Here is a 12,073-nt window from a genome sequence, read left to right on the forward strand (position 1 = left end):
CGCACCTGCCTTCCCCAGGTGAGCTCTTCTTTCCTACCAGCATTCAACAGTTATCCAAGGAGGGCCTACTGGCAGGTTTGACCACTTTCTTTTCCTGGCGGTGGAGATGGAGAGGGAGGGGCGGTCCGGTGTGCACGTTCTTCAGGAACGTGGGTGACTGGCCACCACCAACGGGGATGTGTGTGCCCGAGGGGGGCCCCCCAGCCCTCCGGTCTGTGGCTGCATCTCCAGCTACATGGCGTGAAGACTTGCACCGCAAGAACCTCCCCACTTAGCTCCTCGCTGTTTATGAAACGTCTCCTCTGCGCTGGCAGGAGCCAGGTGTCTGCAGTCCTGAGTGTATGAGCTGGGGGGACAGGTGAGATGAGAACATGTCCCTGGGGAAGCCTGCCTCATGAGGTCGGGGACCCCAGTCACTGCACACTGAAATTCGTTCTGCATTTCACTCCCAAACCCCGGGTTCCTCTGTGGGTAACTCGCTATTTGTCTTTCTTTTCTCGGATGCTTTCGCGGGCTGAGCTGAGAGCTTGAGGCGGGCGCTCTTCGGGCTCCTCAGAGCTCCACTCAGAGCCTCTAGCACCCCAATGGGAAGGAGGAGGCACCCCGGCCTTTGCCGGCAGCAGGATGCTGGCAGTCTTGCCGGTGCCGCCACTGTCAGATCAGAACAGGTCTGGGGAGCAGCGTCCTCCTTGTGGGCAGCGGTGGGCGTTCGAGACCCGCCTTCTGCGACACACACGTGACCTGCTAACCACCAGGGCATCTTTTCATGTGACACGCTCCCAACATTTTGCCAAAAATCAAAGGGCTCGTGGCCGCTGGCCAAGGAGAAGCCGGCGTGGCACCGTTGGGGGGAGCCCCGTGTCCAACCCGCAGGGCCAGAGGGATGCATGGGCTTCCTTGCCTGGTTGTTTGATTTTGTGCAAACCTAACGACGCTGGCTGGCCGGCCCCCCCGCCCCCTCCTGAGCTCCGAGGGGGACAGCGGTGGGCGGTGGGGGTGGGCGAGGGCCCGGCACCCACCTGCCTCCCGGGGACGCCCACCCGCCTCCCGGGGACGCGGCCGGGCCGGGGGCTGACGTCACAAGCTGCTTTGACATTTCTTTTCTCCCCTTTTCATTTGTTTTCTTTTCCTTTTTGTTTTCTCTCCTCCCCCCTCCCCACCCTCCCCTGCTCTCGGGATGCAGCCAAACGCAAGGCTTGGAAACTAAACCGTGTTGGTAGCCTGCGAAATATTTACAGCAGCAGCAGCACCAACACCGAAGGTAACGCCGCGCCGCCCGGAGCCGCATGCCCCTCGCTGTCCGCGGGCTCATCCCCGCCGCCTCCATCTCCGTCCGTGTGCTTGCTTTCGCCATCCGTGTTCCTTTCAGCTTACTTAAATTTTGACCTTTCGCTTCAGTCCTAGAGTAGCGATGTTTAAATTACTTCAGAAACCTATTTTCTCCTCTTTTTTTTTCCCCCTCTGCCTTTATACATGCGGGCACTCAATGTAATATTTCCCAAGTTATTACAGTTTTTAAAAGTGTGAGTATCAGGTGTAATGATCTGTAGCCAAATACAATAGTGTGCCGTGACATTTAAGTAACAGTCTTAATTTGTTTTGTGGACGCATACTCCATAATGCTGTGTGCGGCTCTAATCCAGAGGCAGCCAGGCCCGGGTCATTTGCATGGGCTGCTATTGCTTGTAAATTCAGTATATTGTTGTGTTTCTAAAGGTCGCCTGGTGCCAAAGTTCACAAATTGACTTGCGTTGCTTTTTCCACCGTAGACAGCCGCCACTGCTTTTGTATAATAGCAGATTGAATTTTTCCCACCTTCATTTGAACAACACAATTATAAATTGCCTTTTTTTTTTTTTTTTATGATTACAAATGTCAAGGGTCAGCATTATTTTGATGCCAGGCAAAGGAAAACCACCGTCAGCCCAAGCGCTTGTAAGGGAGGCTGGTGTACAAGGCGTACGATGCAAAATAGGTCACAATCCAGCGATCTTGGTATAATAGGGGGACATTTTTTTTCACTTAAGTGCAAGCCAAATGGGTCAAGTAATCGCAAGCTCGTGCCCTAACACTAATTGACTTATTTGGGGATGATTATAACTGTAATATTTTTCTTAATGTCACTGTTTTCTGGGCTGTTGATTTTAGCGATTGCCAAGCAGTGGCATTAAATCTCTTGTAAATTTTAAATTGCACGCTATTTCTGTAAACAAGTCCCCCTCTTCACATCCCGATCATTAACCTTTGCTGATTTATATCACCATCCTCTTCTTCTTCCTTCCACAATTACTCCTGCCTTGCCGCTGAAAGCCCTGCTCTCAGCCAGGAGGAAAAAAAAAAAAAATGAATCTGGAAAACAAAACTACATTTCCACGATGGCTCGTTAAAGTCCTATTTTTTAATCACAATTTTTTTTCTCATTCTTCAAGGGGAAATTGTCATCTGGTAAGGTACCAGTGGAGCTTGACCCCCTCGGTATATCTCCTTTCAAGGCATTCATTCAGGAAAGACAAAACGAGAGAGGAAAATAATAGAATTTTAGGAACAGCAGTCACATGCATCATTTTTTTGTCGTATTTTAAAGGGTGTTCAGTATACTCGTTCACTCTTTTTTTAGTGTGTGTTTTTCAACTTAGGCTGCATATCATTTCTTTTCCCTGTGTCCTTCTCAGGTATGTTTTTCGTGTGTGTGTATGCATTTGTCACACCAAATTTGTTTATTGACCTCTGGCCTTTTAAAAAAAAAAAAAAAGTGATGTCTGGTTTTCCGTGTGGTCGTGTACAAAGTTTTGGTTGGCTGTAAGGAGGCAGACAGTTCCCCTGGGGACTTGCTGACGGCCCTTCCTGGAGACACCGGTGGGCTGCAGCCCACGACAGGTGTGACCATGTGCAGAAGGGGCACCTTCTCAGCCTGACCGACCAGGTAATCTGCAGTATCTGCCCTGCCCAGTGCTCCTGGCTGGGGATGGACAGGAACATGGGCGCCTCCCTGGAGTCCATAAACACCAGATAAGGCCCCGTTACTCGATTGCCAGCAGCTCCGGAAGGCAGTCCTGGGGACGTGGGCAAAGGCAAATCCTCCTTCCCATTTTCTCTCATTTCCATCCGGCGTGGAGTTGTTACATCTGTGAATCTCCAGTTAAGTGACGTGATCATTCTTCATTGACTTTGGGTTTAAGGTTGTGTCTATACCCCATCTCCTCTCACATCTCTTCTGGGAGTGTGTTCCCGAATTCATGTAATTCTGTAAATTACCAGAACGCCTTTCTGATCCCCAGTCTCTCGCTGTGTGATGCCATCGCATATTCTCTGTCTCTAAGAGGATCCTTTATGGAAATTCATATCCTAAGCATTCCAAGTTTTGTTTTCACCTGAGGCCTCGAGTGTTTCCACTGAATGTACCCATCCCCAGGGGGAGCATTTTGTAAAGTGACCACTTGTGTAATATATCCGGGGTGCCCCCCAAAGCCCCAGAGCACAGCTGACTCCCGAGTCCCAGGGGGAGAGAGAACCTGAGTTTCGGGGGTTAGGGGAGGGCACACGCCGTGAGCCAGGCGCCATCTGAGGGGTGCGTCCACGTCTCCCCAGCGGTCCTCAGCGTGATCCGGGACCGGGGCACCCACGTCCCCTTTTCCAGACCCAGGGAATGCAGCTCAGGTGTTACGGGCTTGCCTGGAGGCTCGGCTTGGCAAGAGGTGGGCAGGACCGGGATTTGGACCTGGTGATCTCACTCCGATGCTCTTTTTCTCCTGTGTCCTCTCTTTCCTGACCCCTGGCCTGCGTTCTTTCAGCTGATCTCCACAGTACCTCGCTGGTAGGTATCATGCTGGAGACGAGAAGTTGGGAGTTCTGGAGGCAGATCGTGCGCCCAGATAGCTCAACTCCAGGACCTACTCCTGGATCCTCGTGGAAAGGGTCAGAGGATAGATGTCGGGAGTGGATAAAACAAATCACACGAAACTAATTAGGGAAACACACACACAAGATTAGAAAACAAACCAAAATAGGCTGCCACTTTTTTCTGTCTATTCGGGTTAATTATCTCCGAAACTGAGATAGAAGCCTGATTTTTATGTATATATATTGGACTAATTTTTGCATCTTTTTTACTTCATAAAAATTCAACTCCTTGCCAAAGTTGGTGAAATTTTAGTTCCTTCGACAAGAACGAACTTTCGTTTCGCCGTCTCAGAGGTTTGTGAAATGGGATGGAAGACCTACTTATGATGGGACTCTCCAGCCTATCGCTGCCTCCGAGCCCAAGGGAAGAACACCTCAGCATCAGGCAGCTGAGGCCACACTTGGGAGTGTTCACGTCCATGGTCAGCATCTCTCCGAGGAAGAACAGAGAAGGCCGGGCAGAAGGTGGACGACGTGGGAGGAAGGCCTGTCGGATGGTGTGTGAGCAGCAGCAGCCCAAAGTGGGCCCGTGGGGAACCCATTGCCGTCTCCCCCTGCACACCCGGAGTCAGGTGGGATTACCATCCCCCGTGAGGTGGGGACACAGGGACTCTAACAGGACGTGTGATGAAGCATAAATGGGTAAAGGACACGTGTGTTGGGGAATGGGGGGGTGTTTCTTGGGCCTCCAGGGCCGCCCATGTTTTGTGAGCCGAACAAGCCACTTTGCACTACAGATGATGCTCACGCCCAGGTCCTGGCCAGGTTCAGTATCAGCCTGAAGTCCCCGCTCAACCCTGTCTGGGAGTGCATTGCTGTGGACGGATCTTACCCCAGACACAGACCTGTGAAACCCATTTGCACGCCTCCGTGCACCACAGTGGGCCAAATGGAGGGACCCAGAGATCCCAGGCACTGTGGGTGTGAACAGGCCCCACCTGGGGCTGCCCCTGCACCAGGTAGCCAGGACGGTCCCTGTCCACTTGAGCAGGCCTAACTGCCACCGCCTGTCCACCCCCTGAGCTCCCGGTAAGACATCTGTCTCCTTCAGCTTGAGGCCAGTAGATGACCTGCGGGTGCTTACACCTGGAGTGACGAGCTTGCTGGGCTCCCAGGCCGTTGCCCTGTGTGGGTCCAGGGCGGAGGGGGAAGGGGAGGGAGGGCCTGCGGGCGGCCAGAAACACCACACAAAGGCCCTGGCACACAGTGAGGGAAGAGAAGTTCCAGAGGAGGCCCGGGGTGCCCTGTGGGTTAGTGGACAGCGAAGCTCCACACGGTTGAGGTGGTCAGGAAAGGCTTCCTGGTCCCCAGGATCCTACAAGAGCCACAAGTGACCGCAGCACTGAACACTTGGTGGCATCCCGCCTTGTGACTCCCAGCAACCCCCGAGGGACGTTGTGTCCTCCACATTTTACAAAAGGAGAAACTGAGGTGTGGGGAGGGGCGATCACGTGCCCCGGGAAAGCACCCCGGCAGGTGGACAGTGGGCTGGGCACTTGGTCGGAGCCGCAGCCTGAACCCTGGGCATGGGCTCCGTAGCAAGCACAGAGCACATACGGCCTCCAGCAGAGAGGTGTGGACGCCCCGCTCGGGCCGCGGCCTCCGTAGACAGCTGTCACCGCAGGGAGGGAAACAAGGCTGCTCGGCCTTCGTGGGTGTGACCAGCTGTTGTGTCCTGTGACCTCTGGATCCAGCCCCGACCCCAGGGCTCCGTCGCGCGAGGCCGCCTTCCACACTCAGACACAGGGCTCTCCACTGTGAGCACGTCAGGTACTTGCAGTCACACTTGCATTCTCCATCAGAAGTCCCGCAGACCTTGTGTTTGTGAGCGGCGGTGTGGACAGTGCTGCTGAGCCCAGACTCGAGCCAGATGTCTGGGTCTCGTTCCGGGGTTCCCGCCGTACATCGGTCCCCCGTCTGCGGACTGCGGAGACGGTGCCCACTGTGCAGGTGGCACGGAGGCGGTGATCAGCATATGCAGCGGCAGGTAGCGCAGCGTCCACGCCCGCCGCTTCCCGTCCTTGTGTCGTGTCGGGAGTGCCACAGATCCTGTCATTCGAGGAAACCTCGGAGCTTGAGAAACGTTTACGTGGCGAGGAGCAGAGATCCACCTGGAGGTGTAAGAGGGCATTTAAAGTCCAATCTCTTTTTTCCAGACTTTTAAAGCCCCCCTCCGCCCTCCCCCCCCCCCCCCGTTCCATTCACTGTCGTCCTCAAAGGAATCATTAAATGTGGAAATTTGGCTTTGGGAGCAGATGCCTGGAGCGGATCCCAGTCCTGCCACTTCCCAGCTGCGTGGACTCAGGTGACTTGCGTGGCCTCTCCTTCCCCTGCCTAGTTCTCTTTTTCCAGAATGGAGACAGTGAGCCCTACCTCGAAGGATAATTGAAGAAGGTCTTACTTGACCCCCACAAAGCCCTGACCAGAGAGCTGGGCCCGTGTCAGGGTGGCCACAGGGGTCACTGTTAAATTGTTATAAAGACTTATTCAATCAGAAGAGAACTCCAAGAGCGCAGTCTGGGGAGAGTATCCGCGGGACCCTTTCTTTCCAGGCCTGTTGAATGAACTCGAGGACAGAATGGGCCAAAGCAGACACTGGTCGGTGATGAAGGGCGCAGATTAAGAACTGCGTATAGATGAAGATTTGAGTGTAGGAACTAACGTCAGAACTGACTTAGGGGGGCAGAGAAGGGAGGTTGCTGTCTGTCCAGCCCGCAACTTCTGAAAGGGTGACCGATACCGCTGACCGTCCCCGCAGCGAGCGGTGGCTGGGGGGCCCCGGGGACCACGCGGGGAGCCTGGGAAGGGATGAATGTAACTTAGAACGAGTGGCAGACGCTACACGTGCAGAGCATTGCTTGGGAAACCAGATAAATTACAGCAGATGCGTCTGCGTGTCCTGCTCTTAGTAAACCAAGAGCTTGGGCCCCGGGCTCTCGTCTGGTGCCCGGACTGTGAGCCAGAGTGAGCCAGAGCCAGGAACACGTTAACTTGCCCGTCTTCTCCATCCTGCAGTGTTTCAGTTCGGGATCTGACGGTCCACTTTTCCCGGAGCTCTGTCTTGGGCACTCTGCTGATTTCCGAAATGCCTGGCACCCCAGGGCTCCGAACCAAAGCTAACAGGATGGGGTTCCGTGGTGCCTGGCTCACAGACCGCTCGCCCAGCGCTAGTCTCTCATGTGTTTGGAAAATAAAACCTCCTTTGTGTTTCATGAGAATCTTCCCGTGACAACAGTGGTAAACATCCCTAACTTTGTGACCTCCCTCTGGGGACTCACTTCTCCGCAGAATTAATTCATTCTGCTCTTGTCCTAAATTGAGCCACAGTACAACACCTCTGTTGGACTCTGGGCTAAACAAAGATACTTACCAAATTCAGAGCTTGCAAAAATATTTACCTGAGAACCATGAGCTGTGTGTGTTCATAATGGCCAGAAATAATGCTTTTTCCCCTTTCTGCTCAAAATTAACTCCTGGAGGAGGAGGGAGTGTTCTCATATGTATTCTTTAGTGGCCGTGGGTCTTGGTTCTGCGCAGTCCTGGACCATATTCTTTAGGCTCTCCTTCATGTTTATTTTGTCCTAGGAAAAGGGGAGGAATATTGAAAATAAATAAAAACTGACTTTTTTATATTTTGGCTGAAACCTTAAACATGTGTGGTTTTCATAATTGTTCAGAATACCTAAACCACATGCCTATGGTGGCACAGAACTATCTTAGGCTCAAAAAATTAGTGTAAACGCCCAGGGCCACGTGTGACATAACCTTGAGTAATCTCGGAGCATGTAGATCGTGGTCGACCCGGGGAGGTGGCATAATGACAAATGCATCCCCTCTCTGTTTCCAACTTTGACAAACTGATAATGGCCATGTGTAGGGTTGCGTTAGGAAGGATTCTGAGGCTACGTCAGGCTCTTCGGGATCGGTCATGGATGTCTTTCCTGGCAAAAGAAAGGGAGGAACAGCACGCCTCTGTCATCCCAATCCAGCCTGCTGCCTCCCTTGCACTTGAAGCTCAGATCAAAGGGTGGGATGGGCAGCTGGTGGCTCCCAGGCGGCAGGTGGCCGAGCAGGAAGGGCAGGAGAGGGAAGTGCTTTCCTGGAGAGGACCCCAAAATCGGAAGGATGCAAAGAAAAGACAACGTGGAGTTTCAGGCAGAAACTGGGAGAAACCCATTGCTACGTCCACTTGGTAAAGAGAAGGAAAAAAAATGACTTGGCCAGACGTTTAAGTTACTGTAACATGTTAATCTGGGCACCGGATTACCGAAGACAAGTCCCAATTCTCCACCAGCAGAGGTCCGGAGTGGAGAGGACAGCCGTCTCCCTGCAGGTCTTGGCTACTTTACTGTTGGATCACTTAGAAACGGTGACCACCTGGAAGCCCTTGGGCCCTGTGGACCCCGGACTCCTACCAGCGGCCTCTGCCAGTGGACATGTCCCTCCTTCGTGCAGAGCGTCTCATCCCTGCAGTTTAGATCACACGTCCTCATCACATGGTTGTCGTTAACTATGTCGGGAAGGACGCTTAGCCTCACGGATAGCTGAGCTTCGGGGGGTCCCGGCTCCAGGTTCGTAGAGGCGCCGGGAGGACGGACTCAGACTCCCCTCCGGCCGGTGAAGACCGCTACAGCCACGCTGAGCCCTTCTCACCCCATGGGAGAAACAGATCTGGTCGACATCCTCGCCCATGTCACACATGCCTCTCTCAGTGTCGAGCCACCGTGCGTCCCCTGGGCCCGAGGGTCCAGATCGCCTGGGCCTTTGCAAGAACACCGTGCGGCTTGCTCCGTTCTCCGGATCCGGCCCTGAAGACAGGCGCACGTCTGTCCAGCTATTCCCCTCTCACCCGCTCACCCAAAACGCACCCCTTGTCCAGGCCGGCTCCTGTTGCCAACGGCTTCCAAATGTAGAACAGTTGCAGCTGCTTGGAGTCCTTTAACCCTTTGTCTGCTGAGACTCTGCAAAAATAATTGATGACTGATTGGCCCATTAACCTTTAAAAAAAAAAAAAGTTTGACAGGCCAGACTTGTGTAATGAGGAGGGATTTCCTCGTGAAATCAGTCTGATGGCTGAGTTGCTTGCCCCTGAGGAGGCAAAATTAGCCCCACGGGGCCTCGTCTGCATAGAAACTGGACGCAATTAGTGTAATATCCGGTGTTATTAATGTCGTTTGGAATAATTGGGCAGGTTGATTTCGACAGGTTCATGGCGCTAAAATACTATTATAGTGGACCTCTCCGCAGCTAACTGTTAAACACGGAAAACTGTTCAAATCCCTGCGAGCCCAATCACAAAACTTTATTCAACAGCTCAGCCCCGGAATGTCACGCCGCGCGACAACACAGTTCTTCATCCTGGACCGCGGGCGCGGTAGCTCCGATTTCCCCCGTCCAGGGGCCGGGGACGGGATGTGCCGGGGACGGGTGCGTCCAAGGCTAAGGAGCACACTCATGGCATCTGTGTCATCAGGCCTTCCGGCCACCTGAGTTCTGGTTTTACAGGATGAATTAAATACAAGCCGCCGTAATTGTTGCTAAGAATCCGTCTGTATTAGTGAAAGGAAACCACGTGAAAGGAAAAACAGCAACTGTACATTCGTGGGGTCCGAGTGCCCACTTCTTGCATTTTATTTTATTTTTTCACTCCTTACATTTTAAATAAGGGTGATGAGGAGGAGTAATTCTCCATCTGTCTTTCTGACTGGCCTCGCACTGCCAATTACTGTTTTTATTATTTTGTATCTAGTTGCATATAACTAAAATATCACAGTGTCCCCTCGTTATGTGATGGAATCCTCCTGGTCCATTGGTGATGTGAATAAGGCCGGGTTGTCGGATAGAAATTCATTTCAGATCACGAGGAGGAACATATTCATGCGTAATATTCATTCCTTTGTCCATGCAGAAGAAGGGAAGATATTTGGGCCCAAGAATCTGCTGTTTACTTAATCGCTGTAAATAGTCACTGCCATCTCAAGGGCTGAGTCTAGAGATTTACTAGGTATTGACCTAGTAGGGTGGCCACTTAGCAGGTTAGTGCCTTCCCCCAGAGTGAGACGTCTTTTATTCCCCAGGATCAGTCAGGACTGGATTTGGAAATGACCAGAACCCAATTTAAAGAGATTTAGGCCAAAAAAGGGAGATGGATGGGCTCATGCGAGTAAGTACAGGACGGGTGGCTACAGCTGGCTAGAGGGGCCCCTGCGCCCAGGAACATTTGGGGCATCAGGCGCTTCCTGTCCTGCTCCACCCTGCTGGTCAGCAGCCTACTCACCTGCCCAGGTGGGAGCCCCATCCACCACCTCTTCCTTGGCACGGAGCGGGCAAAGACGTCTGCACCCGTGGGGCACGTCTCGACAGGTCTCTGGTAAGAGAGGAAGGAGCACTGTGGCCTCAACCCAGGTATGGAAACCTGGAGGAGGAAACGACACCCAAGCCCCCTGCCCCCACCCCAGTGGAACAGAGCGCAGCAGCCAGGAGTGTCCCGTGCTCTGATTGTCCTGGTATAGATGGGACTGTCCCTCCTCCCGGCGCTGGCCAATCACCAAAGACGGCAGCTGGACAGACCTCGGCTTAGGACTGCCACATCCAGGGCGTCATGTCACAGGAGGTGTGACAATAGCAGGGCGATGCCTTCCGCTAGCCAGTCGTCCCCTGGCATTCTCCAGATGTGACCAGCTGAGTAGAGATTGCTGAGAAATTGCTTTTAAAAGACCCACCACCAGGTCGCCTGGGTGGCTCAGCTGATTAAGCGTCTGGCTTCAGCTCAGGTCACGATCTCAGGGTCCCGGGATGGAGCCCCACATTGGGCTCCCTGCCTCTACCTGCTGCTCTGCCTACTTGTGCACACGTGCTCGCTCGCTCACTCTCACTCTTAAGTGAATAAAATATTTTTAAAAAATTAAAAATAAAAGACCCACCACCTTGCCCTTCTGACATCAGTAGCAAGGAAAAGTAGCAGTAAAAAGGCACTGGGAAGCAGGGAGACCCTTCCAGCCCCCGCTGGACACCCCCTGAGAGTTCCTTTCCTTTAAATGTTTGTTTTTAAGAAACAAAGAGCATCGCTGGCCACTTTACAGAGAGAAGAATAATTAAATGTTATGAGATAATGCTGATAAGATCCTAGTATTTTTTCTGACAGAGTTAGGGCTCAACAGTACTGTGTTTTATATTTATTATTCCATGCAGTAGATTCATTACAAAGAAACAAAATATCCCTTCATGGAAATTATACGTAACATGATTAAAAACACACTTGCTCTGTAATGCTTGTTCTTATTTTGTTTTAATCTTGGGAGGCAGAGCAAAGTCATGGTGTAGATATAATTCAGTTCTGAGATTCTAAATGAATCTGTGAGTGTTAACATATTATCCTCCCTGAAAAAATAAGGCCACACAAAGACAGTAATATCTGGGGAAGCGCGTGATGCCTTAGGCATCACTCGGACCCCCTGCGGTGACAGTGTGAGGACCACAGGTGGACCCCGTGCACAGGTCTCAACGCCTTATTCGGGGAGCGAGGCATCCCAGCCGCCCAGCTCCTTATCAAGACATCTTCACCAGGGCCCAAAATCTAAAAGAAGGCTGAGTGCCTCCCCCCAGTGGGGGTGCCTCTTTCCCAGGACAGCGCAGGAGCTGGACCCCTCTCCTCCATGTAGCCCGGATGTTTGCGTTTCCATTTCAGCAAGGAGCCCCATCCGCATGGCCCACCTGGCAGAGGCCAGCCCAGCACCAAGGGCATCGTCATCTCTTCATTTGGGAGTCGTTGCGGGAGGCTGCGTGGGCAGGACTGGAGGGTGCACCTGCTGCTGCACCTAGGCCCAGGGGCTGGGCTACCACAGGAAACTTCCCCAAAGAGGTCTTTGTCAGTGTTTGCATGTCGAGCTACTGCTCAGAGTGCGTCACCTCGAGGACAGGTCCTGAGGGCCAAGCTCACACCTGTCCTGTGACTGATGGGGCCTCCGTGCATGCTTCCAGACACCTTAGAAACCATACACGCAGATGTCACAGTGACCACACTTGCTGTGACGCCACACTTTGGCCTCATTCATGGCTTCAGTACTTCTGTAATTCTGTGCCTTTCTGGGTTGACAAGTCATCCCACGGGTGGCCACAAAGCACACTGTCTCAGATGAATCAGAGTTTTGAGTGTTTGCACAGTGGGCTCTTC

The 12,073-nt window shown here is 52.7% G+C and overlaps 1 protein-coding gene across 16 annotated transcripts in view; it reads left to right on the forward strand.

Annotated features, from left to right (window-relative positions):
- AGAP1 (ArfGAP with GTPase domain, ankyrin repeat and PH domain 1) overlaps positions 1-12,073 on the forward strand; it is a 532,124-nt gene that overhangs the window by 432,627 nt on the left and 87,424 nt on the right. For 8 of the 16 annotated variants that reach the window (XM_038574268.1, XM_038574269.1, XM_038574267.1 and 5 more), the window contains one exon: positions 1,184-1,261. The exons of the other annotated variants lie outside the window; for them this stretch is intronic. In XM_038574268.1, the coding sequence (XP_038430196.1) occupies positions 1,184-1,261 (78 nt within the window). The remainder of the gene's footprint in view (positions 1-1,183; positions 1,262-12,073) is intronic. 16 annotated transcript variants of the gene reach the window in all.

This window comes from Canis lupus, chromosome 25, assembly GCF_011100685.1.
Source record: "Canis lupus familiaris isolate Mischka breed German Shepherd chromosome 25, alternate assembly UU_Cfam_GSD_1.0, whole genome shotgun sequence".
NCBI lineage: Eukaryota > Metazoa > Chordata > Mammalia > Carnivora > Canidae > Canis > Canis lupus.